General features: G+C 50.2%; 1 protein-coding gene across 1 annotated transcript in view; it reads right to left on the reverse strand.

Annotated features, from left to right (window-relative positions):
* The window catches only part of PLXNB3 (plexin B3), a 52,662-nt gene that overhangs the window by 29,266 nt on the left and 5,151 nt on the right, over window positions 1–18,245 (reverse strand). The window contains exons 3-17 of the mRNA XM_043974827.1: window positions 15,058–16,104; window positions 14,604–14,783; window positions 7,498–7,626; window positions 7,299–7,399; window positions 5,801–5,939; window positions 5,548–5,704; window positions 5,332–5,440; window positions 5,011–5,125; window positions 4,646–4,771; window positions 4,442–4,558; window positions 4,228–4,321; window positions 3,889–4,058; window positions 3,327–3,478; window positions 1,649–1,754; window positions 117–247 (exon numbers count right to left, since the gene is read on the reverse strand). Of these exons, the coding sequence (XP_043830762.1) occupies window positions 117–247; window positions 1,649–1,754; window positions 3,327–3,478; window positions 3,889–4,058; window positions 4,228–4,321; window positions 4,442–4,558; window positions 4,646–4,771; window positions 5,011–5,125; window positions 5,332–5,440; window positions 5,548–5,704; window positions 5,801–5,939; window positions 7,299–7,399; window positions 7,498–7,626; window positions 14,604–14,783; window positions 15,058–16,104 (2,873 nt within the window). The remainder of the gene's footprint in view (window positions 1–116; window positions 248–1,648; window positions 1,755–3,326; window positions 3,479–3,888; window positions 4,059–4,227; window positions 4,322–4,441; window positions 4,559–4,645; window positions 4,772–5,010; window positions 5,126–5,331; window positions 5,441–5,547; window positions 5,705–5,800; window positions 5,940–7,298; window positions 7,400–7,497; window positions 7,627–14,603; window positions 14,784–15,057; window positions 16,105–18,245) is intronic.

Raw genomic sequence — 18,245 nt, forward strand, 5'->3', positions numbered from 1 at the left:
ACTGCCTTAGCAGAGTGAGTTAGTGGCAGAATCGAGGACTAGAAGCCAGGCCCGGGGTCCAGCCTCTCTCATCTCCTGGAAGGTAGCACAGGGACGTGGGTATCCAGGCCACTCACATAATGCAAGGCTCATCTCCCAGGAAGACTCTGACGTTACTCTCTGTCAGAAAGTGCTGCCCAAAGATGGTGAGGAGAGTGCCTCCTGTCTTAGGGCCCTGCCAGGGACTCAGAGAACTCAGGACAGGGTCCTAGAGGACAAAGAACCAAAGAGAAGAGGGTCTCAGGGTCTTTCAAGCCCTCTGAGAGAGGCCATGGAAGGGTGCCACTGTGTAGCTACCCTCCCATCTCCCTCCTCCCTTTCACCACCAACCTTCTTTCCCTTTTCCCTTATCTCCCGGTAATCTGACTTCCATTCACTCATTCCATTTGTCCACCAAGAGTCTAAGCACCTACTATGTGCAAGTCACTACTCTAGTTTCCAGAATCACAGACTCTCAGAGCTGGAAGGAATAGAATCCAATCAATATCTAAATTTGAATCTCCCCTATAACATTCCTGACCAATGTGTGTCCAGCCTCAGCCTGAAGTCCACCACTCCAGGGAGGCAGCTCCTTACACGGTGTGAACATTAGGAAGTTTTTCCTTTAATACAGGCCTCTTGATGGATCAATTGATTTATTGCTCTGAAATCTACCCTCCATTGGTTATCAAAATGGTACCAAAGGGCAGCTATGTGGTGCAGTGGATAGAGCACCGGCCCTGGAGTCAGGAGGATCTGAGTTCAAATCTGGCCTCAGACACTTAACACTTACTAGCTGTGTGACCCTGGGCAAGTCACTTAACCCCAATTGCCTCACTTATAAAAAAAAAGGTGCCAAGGTCCAAAACCCCACCCCAGCCCCTACACCCACTCCCCAAACAAAACAGCTCTTCATTTTGTCTTCTCTTTCTCTATCAAAAGTGGCACCCTCAGAGGGCAGCTAGGTGGCCCAGTGGATAAAGCACCAGCCCTGGAGTCAGGAGGACCTGAGTTCAAATCCAGCCTCAGACACTTGACACTTACTAGCTGTGTGACCCTGGGCACCCTTAACCCTCATCGCCCCACAAAAAAAAAGAAGAAAAAAAAGTGGCACCCCCAACCTACACCTTGGAGCCACCCTAGACTCCACCATTTCTTCATTCCCTCTTTTTTTTTTCTTTTTCTTTTCTTTCTTTTTTTTTGGTGAGGCAATTGGGGTTAAGTGACTTGCCCAGGGTCACACAGCTAGTAAGTGTTAAGTGTCTGAGGTTGGATTTGAACTCAGGGTCCTCTTGAATCCAGGGCCAGTGCTCTATCCACTGCGCCACCTAGCTGCCCCTCCTCATTCCCTCTTGATGCTCACCCCCATCCAGTTGGTCGCCAAATCCCGTCTCTCTTTTCCACCCAAAGGGTCACTACTTGGGTTCAGGCCCTTATGGTTTCACACCTGCCCTCACTGTTGGATGGACCTCCCTACCTCCAGTCTAACTCATCAAATGGGATATTTGTAAAGTGTTTGGCAAAGCGCCCATCACATAATAGGAGTTCACTACCCCCATTCCACAGACATCCCTGCCTGTGTAGGGTTATGGGAGAAAGCTTGGGGAGCTGAGGGAATATGAGGACTGACCTGGTAGGTGAAGAACTGGGCAGACTCGCTAGGTGGACGGTTCTTGATGGTAACTTTGATGGGACCTGTGGTGGCCTTAGGGGCAGGTGATGTCACACATACTATCCTGGAGGGGGGAAAGAGGAATGACCTGGGAGAGGATCAACACCCTTCCCCTAAAAAGTATGTGCCGGCACCGAAGCTGGTGGAACAGGGAGAGGGAAGCAGTCCCCTCCCCCCACCCAGGGTCCTAGGGCCAAGGGAGAGAGCAAGGCATCCCCATGCACAAACAGATGCAGATTGACATTTGGATGCTGTATCCCAAAGAAACACAAATGCAGGGGCAGCTAGATGGCACGGTGGTTAAAGCACCAGTCCTGGTTCAAATCTGCCTTTAGACACTTGACACTAGTTGTGTGACCCCGAGCAAGTCACTTAATCCTCATTGCCAAACAAAACAAAACAAAACAAAACCACAAATGCACATATTCTTTCTTTTTCTTTTCCTTTTTTTTTTTTTTTTGCGGGGCAATGGGGGTTAAGTGACTTGCCCAGGGTCACACAACTAGTAAGTGTTAAGTGTCTGAGGCTGGATTTGAACTCAGGTACTCCTGAATCCAGGGCCAGCGCTTTAATCACTGCGCCACCTAGCTGCCCCTTGCACATATTCTTTCACTACTGCCCTGCTCCTGTCTCATTATCTGCCTCTTCCCCAACTCCCAGGAGTCCCCCAGGTCTCTGGGCAAATGGGACTCTGGGCCAATCCCCTGGGGCCAGATCTCCCCTGGCCCCAAGGTCAGCGTGCTTCCACTACAGCATGTTCTCCCTCTCTTTTCATCTCTTCTCTGCTTCTGTCTCTCTCCTTGTTTCTTTTCTCTGTGTTTCTTTGCTCTTTTTCTTTGTCTTCCCCCCTCCCCCATAGGTCCATCTCCCTTTCTATTTTACTTCTCCGTCTTTGGGCCCCCCCCCTCTCTCTCTCTCCATTTCTTTGCCTCTCCTCTTCTTTCTTTCTGTCCCTCTTTTTCAAGCTGGCTCTCTAATTCTCTCTCAGTCACTTAACCAACATTCTGTGAATGCCTACTGTGTGCTAGGAGTTGGATATACAGATAAGTAGGACATAGTCCCTACCCTCCAAACGCTTATATTCTAGCAGTTTTGCCCTGACCAGTCTGTTTAGCATTTCAAACCCTCCATGGCCTGGCCCCATACTACCTCTCCAGCTTTCTTCCACCTTAACAAGCCTTCTTTCCCTCCATCCTCTGCAATCCAGAGTTCCCAGCCTCCTTGCCACGCCATCTCCCAGCTCCAGGGATGCCCATCCTTGGACTTCTACCTCCCATCTCCACCTTCCCTCAAGTCCTGCCTTTCCTGAGCCTCCTGAACTCAGTGCCTTCTTGCTGCACTTCTATCCAGTTGATGATTGCTTCTTCATGGTTGTCTGCATGTCTCCCCCATTAGACTGTGAACTCCTTGAAGGCAGGGGCCACCTTTGGCCTTTCACCTTTCTTTCTCTTGCCTGTCCCCGGCACTGCGCATGGTGCCTGACACCTAGTATGGTATTTACATATTTAATTGATGCTTGTTGACTGATCATAGCTCTCTCTGGGGCATTTCTCTTTGCAGCACCTCCCTTCCTATCCTCTCCCTTGACTTCTATTCCCATGCTGGCCCAAGCACCCCTCGTTAGTAGCCCCCTCACTGGGTAGAGATGCGGTAGAGGGTTGGGTCCAGGAGACAAGGCTGTCCTGCAACGCTCACAGCATCCGTCACGTCCTCCAAGCGACTGCCTAGGTTAGAGCCCAGGATGGTGAGGGCCACACCTCCCTCTGGGGGGCCTGTCAGAGGCTTGATCTGTGAGGAGCAGATGAAGACGCATCAATCCCAAGAAACCTTGGGGCACAATGCCTGGATCAAAGCCCAGACTTCATCACCTTCAGCCTAGGCTGGGCTTAGAAGCCACAGGATTCCAGAGCTAACTCTTCTATTCACAGAGGAGGAGGCTGAGGCACTTGTTCAGGTAGGTTTGGGTTGGCCAAGGCCTTGGCTCTTAGGTCTTCACCCTCTGCATGAGTAAAGTGGGGCTAGCTTGCTGAGCTGCTTATGGTTTGGCACAGTTCTTCCTGGATGGCGGGGCCAATGATAGAAGGTTATGGGCAGTAGTATGAGGGTTAGAGCCTGAGCTGAGGGAGGTTTATTGGTTGGGGCTGGGTTTAGGGTTTGGAACTAGGATCAGTTTTGGGGGTTAGTTGACATTGCCTCACCGAGTGGATGCTGGGCAAAGGACAGAGTGACTCCACGGCTTCTGGTGGGCACAGGGGCCTATAGTTACAGGCAGGCCTGCCCTGGCCACACCACACACAGCTTAGATTCCTGTCAGCTGCCTGGCAGTGGCTACAGTCCTCGTGGCCCACAGTGCAGTCATATAGGGTCACTGGAGGTGGGAAGGGGAGGATGCTTAGGGTCTGAACTAAGCCCCTTCCCCACGGGCACCCCTTTCACTTCTAGCCCTCAGTGACTGCCTCCAGCCCCAAGGGACCAAGGCTTCACAGGGCCGGCTCTTAGCTCTAGGGACCTCTTTCCCCAGGGCCCTAACCACTTACCGTAAATGTCATCAGAATTGTCCACCCTCTGAGTGTTGCCCCTGGTAATGTAGATGGGCACTCGGAGCTCCTTCCGGGGAGGAGAGGGTCTGAACTGTAGGGGTAACCGTTGTGAGGGGGATTGAGGAGGAAGGAGGAAGTAAGGTGGAGGAAGGCTATGAAAGTGGAAGGCTTCAGGGATAGGAAGATGGGAAGGAAGACCAAGAGGGTGTACCTGCTGAGCTTGGCACCAGATGAGTTGTGTATCACCGTCTCCCTCTTCCAGGGAGGCCTGTAACCCTAGAAGGGCTCCTGGCAGCTCCAACCAGCAATGATAGGAGGCTGCCTTGCTCTAGGCAAAAGGAGGCAACTCGCTATAGGTTTTGGCACCATCTTCCCTCCCTTCCTTTCTTCTCCATCTGTCCCCCTTCACCCATACCTGGTAATGATGTAGGTTCCGAACCCGCAAGGCAAGCCTGGTCTCCCAGCCCACAGGAACAAGGTGGGATGTGCCCAGACCTTCCACATGGGGGCAGAAAGCAGGACCTTTCATCAAGACATCTGCCTGGGGAAACGGGCAACTTCAGTGGTGGGGAAAGTTCTTTCAGCTTTGCTGCTGGAGCAGAAAAGGGTTGGGAAGGGAGCGGATAGGCGGGACAAGTGTCTGTGGAAGTGGGAGGATTGGCAGACAGGCCAGCTGCACCCTAAGGGCAGAGTTCAACTGAGAGAAAGCTGAGACAGAGAGAGCCAAGGAGATAGGGAGGAACGAAGCCTTCCTTTTTCTCGCTCTCTTGTGAAACTTACTTCCTGGGCATGGTAGACGGTCTTCTCGCCATCTGGGCACCCATCCCCATACACACAGAAGGCACTTTGGGGGCACCAGTGGCATCGCCAGGGGCTTCTCACACATGCACTGCACCTGGGCACAGGGGTGGGATTAAGCCCCAACCACTCTCCATAGGGATCCTCCTCCCCACTACCCTAGGTGAGAAGGTTCAACCCCTGGGGGTGGGTGGGAGTATCTAGCCCCCTGTTTCCCCAAGGGAAAGGAGGTGAGGCTGGGCTAGGGATGGCCACAGTGGGGACAATAGCCAGGAGAGGGCAGGATGAGGGCCCGGGACTCACGGAGCAGCTACATCCAAGGCCCCAGTAGCCTTACAATCATAAAAGGAAAAATTGGTGACAGCCACAGACACATCCTCAAACATCAGGGCCAATGGCACCGTGACATGATCTGGGAAAGGGAATAGAGTTAAGGCTGGGGTTGGGGGGGGCAGTCTGCTCCCCCTCCCTCATCCTCTCTTGCCGTCCCTCCACATCCTCTCCATCTCCTCCTCTTACCTGTGCCCTCAGTGTTGGGTGGCAACTGGTCCTGTGGAGGTGAGTCACAGACAACCTGGGTCCCTTCCACGTGGGCCAGCGTCTCATAGTCGTCAAAAGCACAATGGAAATACTTGTCTGGCGCCAAGGCTGGGAGCCGGGGCACCACCATGGTGACCTGAGGAGCGGAGAGCAAAATGGGGAAGTGGGAGAGAGCCCATGAGAGCTGGATGCTGAGACCTGGCCCCCCAGCCCCATACCTAGTCCAGCTTACCTGGCCCTGCTCCTGGCGAGGTTGCTGGCTGGGGACCAGGCTTTGGATAACCAAGCAGAGGCTTTCCTCGGGGGGCCCATAGCTCCACAACCACTGATGCTTCTGCTCAAATCCAGTACATTCCTCCTTCCTCACACACCTGCAGGTGTGCACATGGTGGGAGGGAGGGAGGGAGGGGGGAGAGCTGGGGCAGAGCCCCTCCATTCCAGGAACCCAGTAGTATTCCCTCCACCATGTCCCAGCCTCCTCTTCTCTTCCTACCACCAGCCCGGGCACTGTCTACTCCTCCTGACCTCAGTTGTAGCAAATATGGAGGAGAAATGAGAATTTTGTAGGCATGGGTCTTATACAAATGTGGATCCCCACCACCTCCCTCCTATGTGCTTGCCTAGGCCTTGTGAGAGGCTTCTCTGGGCCCTTGCACTGTATGGAGAGCCCACCCTGGCCTGCCGTATAAGGGGCAGAGTTCAAGAGGAAAGAGACTCAGCCCCTAGGGTCTAGCTAAGGAGTTAGCAGCCTCGGGAAACCACATCTGCCAGGGACCCAGGTGGTGGCTGTGACAGGAAGGTCCGTGGAGGCCGAGGGAGAGAGCTGCTGGGAGGGCTCTGGTGGGGGCAGCAGCCAAAGATGGGTAGGCATGGGACAGGAAAAGGGGACAGAGGTGGCGATCTGCTGTTGGGAAGGAATCTTGGGCCAGCCTGGAGGGCCACGGTGAGGAATTTTATCTTTGCCTTAGAGGCACTGCACCTAGGCACAGGGATAGGATTGGGCCACAACCACTTTTGCTATGTGTTCTTTCTACCCTGACTGAGAGGCCTGGGCCCCACGGGCAGGATGGGAGCATCTGGTCCCTTGGTTTTCCTCAAGGGATAGCAGGCTCTGGTGTGAAAGGGGGCGGGGCTGGCAGCAAGGGTGAGCCATTGGCGTGGTTTTGAGTAGGGGCGTGGCCTAGCCCGACCTGAGCTTTGGGATGATTATTTTAGCAGCTCTGTGAAAGCTGAGTTGGACTGGGGAGAGGCTGGAGGCAGGGAGAGAGACCACTAGTCTAGGTGGGCGGTGATGAGAGCTTGCTCAGGGTGGGGAGGAGAGCCCGGGAGTCCAGGCTGGGCGATGATAGTGCTCCTCACATAAAGAGGCATGGCAGAAAGAGGAGCAGTATGGGGAGGGGGGAGAAAATGAGAGGCCAGCCAAGGGAGGTCACGTGTGTTTGCAGAGTGCCTATGGTAACAGAGAAACTCCCTGTGTTCCCTGAGGACCTCCATAACCAAAGAGCTCCACCTCCCTCCAATGTGGTTAGGGCCATCCTAAACACGGGCCCTTTATGGGACCTATATTTAAAAGGCTGGACATAACCCTTCGCTGTGTGCTCTCTATGTAAGCTGCACCAGCCTATTCAGTTAGGAAGGTCAGGCTTACTGGTGCCACCAGGACCACTGGTCCCCACCTCTTCTGCAGAAGGTGCCGTGGGTGGCTCTGATCCCATTCTCCCAACACTCACCTGCCCTGGAGGACACACCAGCCACAGAAGGGGTCCTGGGCTTGGAGGCAGCTGGGGCAGTCAGTAAAATTCTGGCAGGAGGAGATGGGCACTTTGTGGACCTATGGAAGAGGATGCTTGGCTCAGTGAGAGGAGTGGAGGAAGGCTCCGATGGCTCTTCCCCCTTGTTTCCCCCTTCCTCCTCCCATGCCTGCCTCACTTGAGAAGTTGTCATGACGTAGAGGTGGCTCCCATTCCTGTCCAGGAGCAAATCTGGGCTCACGGCGGTACCTGGGGGGCCCACAGAGAGGGAGCTATACAATTGCCCTGTTGAGCCATTCAGGAACACCTTGGAGAGACAAGACCGGAGAGCTGTAATTCCCCTAATGCTCAGAAGTAAGGGAGGGGTGTAGCTAGGTGGTGCAGTGGATAAAGCACCTGCTCTGAATTCAGGAGGACCTGAGTTCAAATCTGACCTCAGACACTTGACACTTACTAGCTGTGTGGCCCTGGGCAAGTCACTTCACCCTCATTGCCCTGAGAAAACAAAACACCCAAAAGAAGAAGAAGTAAGGGAGGGAGATGTCTGGGTGTGAGGAGGACAAAACAGAACATGCAATTGAACCCTGTTGCCATTCTTCCCAGCTCCTTTCGGGAGAAAGAGCTTTGGGATGCTCTGTGCCCTGGCGCACTCTCCATTACTTCAAGGACAAGAGTTGCCTATAAAAGTGTCACAGAAATGCAGGGGATGATGGAGGAAGAGCAGCAATGGGGGCATTTTTAGTGGTAGCAAAAAACCATACACAAAGCCTATGGCCATCTACTGGCAAATGGCTAAATCGGCTGTGGTACATATGGGATACTACTGCACCATAAGGAATAATTCATAGGAAAGATACAAAGAAACAGAAGAAGACTTGTGGGAAGAGATTCACAATGAAAAAAGGCAAACCCAGGAACTTACCCAGGAACTACAGCAATGCAAATGGAAAGAACCAAAAATGCAAAACTGAATATTTTGTCATTCCGGTGGCCAAGCTTGGCTTGGAGAAGAGGTGAGAACATGCACCCCCACACACACCTCAATTTCATTGAAGAGGTGGTGGGGTGTGGGTGCAGATCATTTCATATAGCATCAGACATGGACAATGTTTGGATTAGGGGGCAGCTAGGTGGTGCAGTGGATAAAGCACCGACCCTGGATTCAGGAGGACCTGAGTTCAAATCTGGCTTCAGACACTTGACACTTACTAGCTGTGTGATCCTGGGCAAGTCACTTAACCCCCATTGCCTCCCCCCAAAAACCCAAAACAATAAACAAATACAATATTTCAGTTAGTTTTGAACGATTCTTTATCTTTCTTTTGAAATCCTTGGAAGGGGTCAGCTAGGTAGCACTACAGTGGATAAAGCACCGGCCCTGGATTCAGGAGGACCTGTGTTCAAATCCGCCCTCAGACACTTGACACTTACTAGTTGTATGACCTTGGGCAAGTCACTTAACCCTCATTGCCCCACTTAAAAAAAAAGAAATCCTTGGAAGGGACAGGGGAGGGATATGTTTAGAAAGGAAGGTGATATCTAAACACAAGACGTATGTTCCCTTCCTCCTGAAATGTTTTTGTATTTACTTACTCATGTGTACATTGCATCTCCTCTCCCTCTCCCATCCCCAGGAGACTGTAAGCTCCCTGAGGGCAGGGATGGATTCCTTTGTGTATCTGTATTCTCCAGCACCTGGAGAATACAATGGCTGGTAGCAGCAGAGTGTTACCACTTAGTGATACATTGCCTGAGCTCATTCTTCAAGGGTTGGCATCCTCTCACCCCATCACACTCTCTCCATTCCAGTGATTCTGAATCCCTGGTTGTTGTACACACCCTATTCCCCATTTCATATATATATATATATATATATATATATATATATATATATATATATATATAAAATCTCATTTGAAACTCATATCAAGGTGGTGAAATAGATGCTATTTGCATTTTGCAGATGGGGAAACTAAGGTTAAGAGACTTGCTCAGGGTCACATAGGTAAAGTGTCTGAGGCAGGATTCAAATCCAGGTCTTTCTGACTCCAAGTTAGTATTCTATACACTTCACCACCTAGTTGCCATTTCCCGATCCTTTTCTCCCATTTCCCTCAACCCTAACCAGCACCCCACCCCTCTCCCACCCAAAATCTCACTCTAAATCTAGTTTACGCTGTGCTCTCTGGAATTCCTGCTCCACAGTTAACAAATTTGCCTTTATCTTAAACTTTTTTGTTTTCCACTCCCTCTATCTTCTGGTTCTCACTGAATACCGGCTCTCTCCTCATCATATAGCCTCCCTAGCAACTCTTTCCAGCACTGGTTGAACATTTACCCACACTGCCCCTTCTCCCCTCACTGGCCAAGGTGAGGGACTTGTAATACTCTGTGTTCCCACTTCCAAGTTCTCCCTCAATCACCATCACTCAGTAACTTTTTCTCCTTTTACCAGCACTCAATCCATATTTTCTACCCAATTAAGATTCTGGTAGCTGTTGTCTATGAATGCCCAGAACACTCTCCTTTCTTCCTCAGTGAGTTCAGGGCTTGGCTCATAATCTTTCTCTCCTCCCCGATTCCTCCCCTCATACTAGGGGACTTCAATATACATAGAAGTACTCCGCCAAACACCTTAACCTTCCAATTCCTCAACTCCTTCATTTTCTATGACTTCCACCTCCACTCCATCTCAGCTACACACAAATGGTCATACCCTTGATCTTGCCGTCACCCACAAATACACCACTTCCATGTTTATGAGCTCTAAACTCCTTTATCTGATCACAAGCTATCATTCCCCCTCCCCTTCTTCCCAGCTGGCTACTTTCCTGGACTTCCTGATCTCTATAAACTCATCATTTTGAAAGAAGAATAAATTATAAAACTCACCTCCTTAGATCATTTTCCACTCCAGTGGCAGGACTTCATCATGCTTCCAAGCCAAGCAGGCAACCTCCCCCTTTCCTTTCCCTCTACCTCTTTTACTTTATCTTCAGAGTCCTTTTTGAGCACCTCTATTGCCTGAGACCAATTCATATTTTTCTTGGAGGCTTTGGATATAGGAGCTTTGACTTTGTTATCTTCTTGTGAGGGTGTATTTTGATCTTCCTTGTCACCAAAGAAACTTTTGATGGTCTGCATTTTCTTCTGTTCCTTTTTTTTCTAGCCAATTTCTCGACTTTTAACTCCTTAAAGTGGGGCCCTGCCTCCAGGACTCTGTCCCAAGCTTCAGGGGGTCCCAGGTGGATCGATTTAAGGAGAGGCTCATTCCCCACTCCCCTGGCCTGTGCTCTGGTCTGTCCCCCTTTCCTTTTCAACTTCTTTTTGTGTGCTGTCTCCCTCATTAGATTGTAAGCTCCTTGAGGGCTCAGACTTTCTTATGACTTTCTTTGTATCCTTTTTATTTATTTTTTGTTTTATTTATATTTTTTGGCGCGGCAATGAGGGTTAAGTGACTTGCCCAGGGTCACACAGCTAGTAAGTGTCAAGTGTCCAAGGCCAGATTTGAACTCAAGTCCTCCTGAATCCAGGGCTGGTGCTTTATCCACTTTGCCACCTAGCTGCCCTCTTTATATCCTAAGAACTTAGCCCAGTGCCTGGCACATAGTAAGTGCTTTATAAATATTTACTAAGTCTTAGTTGACCCATAGTCTTATCACCCCTAACTCTGGTCTTTGTCCTCAGCTTGACCTCCAATCTCTTTGCTCCTCAGTTTTTCCCCCATGCCGTCACCCCTGCACTGTTTTACACTCTCTTCCCTTCCCTATCTTGATCCCTTGGTGAACCAGTTGAATTCTAGACTCAAATCCCTTGCCTCCTTATCCTATAACTCCTTATCCTATCATGGATCATGCTCTGCCAAGCCTCCATTTTGGATTATTTCCATCAACTGCTGCCTTTGCTCCTGTTCATGTCTTGGGTCATGTCCTGCCTGGGTCCACTACAAATTTATGTTACGTTGTCTCAACTGGGCCTTCACTGCAAGACAGTCTTTTTCACCACAGTAACTTCTCTAAACCTTTCCATTCACCCTCAGGCTTCGAATGGCTCTCCCTCCTCCCACTCACTCAGCCAGAAACTTTGCCTCAATTTTACCTAAAAATAATCTAGGCCATTTGTGGAGAGCTCCTATTTTGTCCCCTTCCCCTGTCATCTCCCTTCACCCAGGAGTCTTTCCCCTATTATTCCCTTTACCCATCTCCTTGCCCTCGACTTGAATGCTTGATCCTATTCCATCCTGTCTTTTCTAGCAAATTGCCTCTGTATCATCTTCACCCTCTTTCGGATCTCCATTCTTTCCAGATCCAGTGGCTCCTCCCTGCTTACCTACGAACACACCCATCTCTTCTCCATTCTTTAAAAAAAAACAGGGGCAGCTAGGTGGTGCAGTGGATAGAGCACTGGCCCTGGATTCAGGAGGACCTGAGTTCAAATCCGACCTCAGACACTTAACACTTACTAGCTGTGTGACCCTGGGCAAGTCACTTAACCCCAATTGCCCCACCAAAAGAAAAAAGAAAAAAACAACCTTCACTTGATCCAACTGTCCTTCCTAGATCTCTCTTCTCTTTTATGGCTAAACTTCTTGGGAAAACTGGCTACAATCCATGCCTTTACTTCCCCTCTTCTTACTTGCTTCTTCTTCTTCTTCTTTTTTTTTTTTTGCAGGGCAATGAGGGTTAAGTGACTTGCCCAGGGTCACACAGCTAGTTAAGTGTCAAATGTCTGAGGTTGGATTTGAACTCAGGTCCTCCTGAATCCAAGGCCAGTGCTTTATCCACTGCGCCACCTAGCTGCCCTTCTTACTTGCGTCTAAACCCTCTGTGCATCTGGCCTCTAACCTCATTACTGGATTGAAAAGGATTTCTTACTTTTTTTTCAGAAGTTGACAAGGATCTCCTCATTGCCAAATCAAATGACCTCTTCTCAACCCTCATCCTTAACTTCAGCCTTGGACACTACTGGTCCTTCTCTGCCCCCTTTGCTGGATCCTCTTCCAGACCACACCCTCTAACCTCCATTATCAAATATTAAACCTTCTGGTTGCTACCTTTCCTGTCTTACACCTTTCTCCCCTCGATGTGCCAGTGACAAAGTCCACTCCATTTCTTGATTCTAGACATTTTGCTGGTTGTCCCTCACACTTAGAAATGCTTTCCTTCCTCATCTCTCAGCTCTCCAGTTTCTCTGACATCCTTCAACACTCAATTCATTCCCACACACATTATTGTTTGAGATGATGAGCCAGGCTTAGTTGACAGGAGGGAAGTTATTGTCACTGGCCAATGGCATGTTTCATCCAGCTCTTGTTTGTACTGCTATACTACATGGAACCAATATTGGCTCTGACTCAGTATTTTGATTTCTGAGTTTCTATGAGTTGATAGTAAATATGCAAAGCTTTTCTTTCCAATAACACAAATGTTCCACCAGTTAGAAACATTAAGACAAGTTCATATTGCCACACAAGTAAAGGAAATCAGGCAAGAGGACCTTAAAGAAATGTAATGTCGGGGGCAGCTAGGTGGCGCAGTGGATAGAGCACCGGCCCTGGAGTCAGGAGGACCTGAGTTCAAATCCGACCTCAGACACTTAACACTTACTAGCTGTGTGACCCTGGGCAAGTCACTTAACCCCAATTGCCTCACTAAAAAAAAAAAAAAAAAGAAATGTAATGTCCTCTGTGCCTCTCTTTTGTTCCTTTTTGGTTTGGGTTTAGTGGAAATTTGGAAAGACAGAAGGGGTAAGAGGAAAAGGGGCACTTTGAAGAATAATATAGGGGCAGCTAGGTGGCGCAGTGGATAGAGCACTGGCCCTGAAGTCAGGAGGACCTGAGTTCAAATTTGGCCTCAGACACTTAATACTTACTAGCTGTGTGACCCTGGGCAAGTCACTTAACCCCAATTGCCTCACTAAAAAAAAAAAAAAAAGAATAATATAGATTGTCCACCTTAAACACACACACAAGATTTATACTTGTAGTAACCATATACCTAAAGTAAAAATATTTTGAATTGAAAAAAGGACGGTTCTTCTGTCTTCTGTGGGAGGTATTTCCTCAGTTTCCCCTATTGCCAGGGCCTTCCCTCTCATGTTCCGTTTTGCCTTTCTTTGTATCTTCAGTGCTTAGTACTTGATACATAGTGAGCACTTCTTAACCACTTGGCGACTGCCTGTTGAGCTGAATCCTATTCCTACAGAGGCAGCTAGGTGGCATAGTGGATAGACCTGAGCTCAAAAACCCACTAATTAGCTGTGTGACCCAGGGCAAATCACTTAACCTCTATCTACCTCAGTTTCCTCAAAGGTACAGTGGGGAGCAGAATTGCACCTATCTCCCAGGATTGTTGTGAGGATCAAATGAGATTATATATATATATATATATATATATATATATATATATATATATATATATATATATATTTTTTTTTTTTTTTCAGGCAAATGGGGTTAAGTGACTTGCCCAGGGTCACACAGCTAGTAAGTGTTAAGTGTCTGAGGCCGGATTTGAACTCAGGTCCTCCTGACTCCAGGGCTGGTGCTCTATCCACTGCGTCACCTAGCTTCCCTGACATCATATTTCTAAAGCAATTAGCACAGCACTGAATAGATACATATTTCCACTTAGGAAGCTGCTGCCTTTCTTGTTCAGAGGATAAGTCTGGTGTCTGTCAAATACCCCTCAACTCAAAGGACTAAGGGTGGGAGCCCTGTATCTCGGCTTCACCTGCTGACTGAACACAGGTTGGCAGAAAGCTACATGCACAAAATCCTAGCAGAGAGCCTCAGATCCCTGAAGAGGGTCCTACACAGTAGAGGACCCCAAGAAATATTTGGTGAATGGCCGATCCTCTAACTTGCACAATGCCATGGGCCCACTTAATGGTGTATGAAGTCCCCTCCCACTCCAGAGCTAGGATGCTATGGGTTTCTGAAGGCCAGAAATCAATGAGCAGCAACCCCCCCCCCACCGCCTCACCTGTGTATTTATGTAGGTCCTATATAACAGGTGGTCTCTTGTAGAAAAGACTCGGCCTTGGAAGTTCAGAGCATTGTTATCTAGCCTTGGCTCTGCCAATAACATGCTCTGGACATGCTTCTCTACTCTGAGCCTCAGTTTCCCCAACTGGAAATTGAGGGGGTTGAGCTCAACTAGACAGCTTCTAAGGCCCTTTTCAGAAGGAATGTTCTATGAGTCTATAAAGATTCTTACCTCCCACTCCCCCCACCCCCTCAAGTTTGTATAGACCCCAAATCTGTGTTATCAACATAGGTCTCACCTTGTGTAGCTGGCCCTGGGTGTCCCCCAGGAAGACGATGGTGTGCCCGGCCTCTTGGAGAGCAGCAACAGCACTGAGGTGGGGGATGCTGGTGAGCAGGGGCTCTGCCTCCAGTGGCTGGTGACTGGCAATGGGACTGGGTGTGTGCTCGTCCCCACAAGGATATGAGTCCGGGGAGTCCTGGGGGTAGGGGGCCCAGGGATAGGTCAGGAGAGCCTTTGGTCCCAAGCCCCCAGGTGTGACTCATATGTTCAGACAGAGAGAGATGGCTAAGACAAGGGAGACTAAGTGAAACAAATGGGCACATGGGAAAACCAAGATACTGAAAGAGACACAGAGAGAGGCCAATGCTAAGAACCAGAGACATGGAAAGAAAGAGAAAAATGGCGCTAGAGAAAGGGATTGAGCCAAAGAGATCAGGACCCATTGCCTCCCCCCATTCCAGCTGGCTCACTGAGGGCAGGAAGACACATCGGGATGTGACACCGTACTCAATGGTGATCTCCTCCCCATCTGGGCCCTGTCCGCCCACAGTGTAGCAGAGCCTCCGGGCCCGTTCCATCCGTCCATCGACCTCCTGTAGTGGGAAGGCACACAGCGCAGAGCCTCCTGTAGGCCCTGGAGAAGCCACTACCAGCAGGGTTCCCCCTCCTTGGTCGGGGGCCAGGTAAGCTGCCTGCACCAGGCTGTGACCTTGGCAAACGAGCGGCATTTCCACATAGGAGTAGAGGTTGGCATCATTCAGGCATACACGGGCAACATAGGAGCGGTAGTCAGCTTGGGTCCGGGACCCCCGGCGACGGAAGATGAAGTAGGCAAACTGGGTGCCTGCAAAAGCCCCCACATAACTGTTGTTGTAATCAGAGAAGTCCCCTACAACCAGGCGGCCTAGGCCTTCACTGGAGAAGGCCTGGGGCCCAGCCAGCTGGCGCACAGTCAAGGGAGGCACCCCAGCAGACAGTTTGCCTGCTAGGCCCCGGGCCACATAAAGCAGGTCTCTCCCTGGGGTTGACACCACAAGGCCCACAGTGGTCACTCCTGGGGTATTGGCAGCTACGAACTGCCCATCGCCAGGGTCTTCAGCCCGGAAGATAAGTTGTGCCACGTTCCTGAGACTCCGCTTCTCACACACACCTTGGCGTACCTGCCCACAGGCCACGAGCTCCCGTGCTCGCCCACTCACAAGCAGCAGTTGGTTGGCATTGTCCGTGGGCCGGGCTTGTGGGCACTCAGCTGGGTCCCGGAAGGGCAGGCAGTCGGGACTATCCCATATGGGACCTGTGACTGCCTCACCTACTTGCTGCAAGTCAGGTGTCAGCTGGTATAGGTGGTTCACAGCACCAACATACAGCATGCCTGTGTCAGCATCCATGGCCAGGTGGTTGAAAGTGGTATTGGGGGCAGAGAAGTGGTGGGCAAGGGCAAAATGCCAACTTTTCCATGATGATAGTGACAGCAGCAGAAGGAAGATGGTTGGTAGCATCCTGGTCATCTTGGGGACCTACACCAGAAAGGTGTGGGGAGCAATTAATCACTGACCACTTCTTTTTTGGGGGGGGCAGGGCAATGAGGGTTAAGTGACTTGCCCAGGGTCACACAGCTAGTAAATGTCAAGTGTCTGAGGTCGGATTTGAACTCAGGGCCTCCTGAATCCAGGGCCGGTGCTTTATCCACTGTGCCACCTAGCTGCCCCTCACTGACCACTTCTAAAGCATGTACTATGTGCCAGGCACTGTGCCAAGTGACTGGCCATACCAAGGCAGGCAGACATATCCCTGTTGCAAAGCACTTGAAGTCTAATGGGGAAGATGGCATTCTATAGGGGGAGATAGATAAATGGATCATGTGTTAGGTGCTTACCACGTGCCAAGCAATGAGCTAAGCTGATTGGAAGAGTTGGCAGACAAAGTTTGGGAATGCTAGCTGATGTGTGTGTGTATGTGTGTGTGTCGGGGGATGTAGAAGGTTACATGGTGGCAGTTCCTCCTGCTTGGAAAGGCACAGGGTTCCCTCTCCTTGGAGATATGCAATCAGAGATTGGATAGCCACTTGTTGTGGGGATGGGGGGATTCCTTTGTTAGTTAGGGGTTAGAGGCCTCTGGGGTCCCTTCTCTGAAGTGGAGAGGGCCTATGAAGGCCCCAGGCAAAGGGAACCTGGCTCTAGCCCCCAAACCCTAGACATGGGCTGGAAGAAGGGAGTCTAAGGCCAATCCCTAAACTGCCCCCCAATCCCGCAGCAAGCCACTCTCCCCTTTCTAAAATAGAAGCAAGGTAGCTCTGAAGGGGACATTGATCACCCAAATGGTACCAGGCACAGTTAGCAGAAGTCATTGAGTTTCCCATTGTTTCTGTGGAACCTTCATAAAGAAGGTTTGGGAGGAACTCAGTTTCTGTCAATTTCCCCTCCCTCCCACTCACCCTGCCTCCCTCCACTAAGAGTGGGGCAAGGAAAAAAAAAAAAAAAGAAGGGTGGGGCAAGGCCCCCATTCCGGGGTGGGGGGAAGCTAAAGAAATAGAAGAATATGTCTCTGTCTCATATCCGTACCCACCCACCCCCACCTCCACTCCTACCACACATGCCCATACCTCCTACATTTCCCCCTCCCCACCTTACTCTGTCCCCCACACATAGTCACCCCCCCAGTTCTCCCTCCCATATCCCTCTCATCACACACACACACACACACACACACACACACAGAGTCCAGCCCTTCCACTTGTTACCCTCATACACACATATAGACACACACATACATATACATACCACACAGCCCCTCCCCTCTCATGACTTAAACCCCCCCCCTTTCTCCCTCCCCCCCACACCCTGGGGACGAAATCACACATTTCATCTCCAGAAAATCAGAGACTTTCACAACCAGGACGGGAAGCCCAGACACCTAGTTCGACAGTGATGGAGAGCCAGGGGCCAAAATGTGGTCAAAGAGACAGTCAGACTCAGGCTAAGGCAAAGAAACATACTTGGAGGATGCAAAATAAGTAGCACCCACAGAGGTGGAGGGAGAGAAACAAATACGGGCACCAACACCTGGAAAGAGCCACAGACCCAGAGGGGCCCGGTCACGTGGTTCACCAGGCAGAGGCAAAGTGGAGGGCTGTTGCCTCCTTCCTTCCTTCGGGCCTGACAGAATTTTCCTCTTGCCCTCCAATGGACTAAAATGACTTTGCAAATATTGGCATCCAGGACAGAGAGCCGGCTTTGGAGTCTTCCCGCTGACAAATAGCACCTGTGGGGCCCCAAGCAAATCATTTCATCTCTCAGGGACCCGGGAAAGCCTCCAAGAGCAGAAAGTCAAGATAAACTGCCAGTGTGCGGGAAAATAAGCGGAGGGATTTTCTACCCCGGAATTAAAACCTTTTGGATGGGGTGCAGCTAGATGGCACAGTGGATAGAGCACGGGCCCTGGAGTCAGGAGTAACTGAGTTCAAATCTGGCCTCAGACACTTAACACTTACTAGCTGTGTGACCCTGGGCAAGTCACTTAACCCCAATTGCCTCACTAAAAAAAAAACCCCAACAAAACAAAAAAACCAAAAACAAACCAAAAACATTCGGATGAAATCACTGGGCTGGACCAAAAACATCTTTGGGGGTTACTTTTATGGGCATTTCTTATTTCCTGA

This window comes from Dromiciops gliroides, chromosome X (genome assembly GCF_019393635.1).
Source record: "Dromiciops gliroides isolate mDroGli1 chromosome X, mDroGli1.pri, whole genome shotgun sequence".
Lineage (NCBI taxonomy): Eukaryota > Metazoa > Chordata > Mammalia > Microbiotheria > Microbiotheriidae > Dromiciops > Dromiciops gliroides.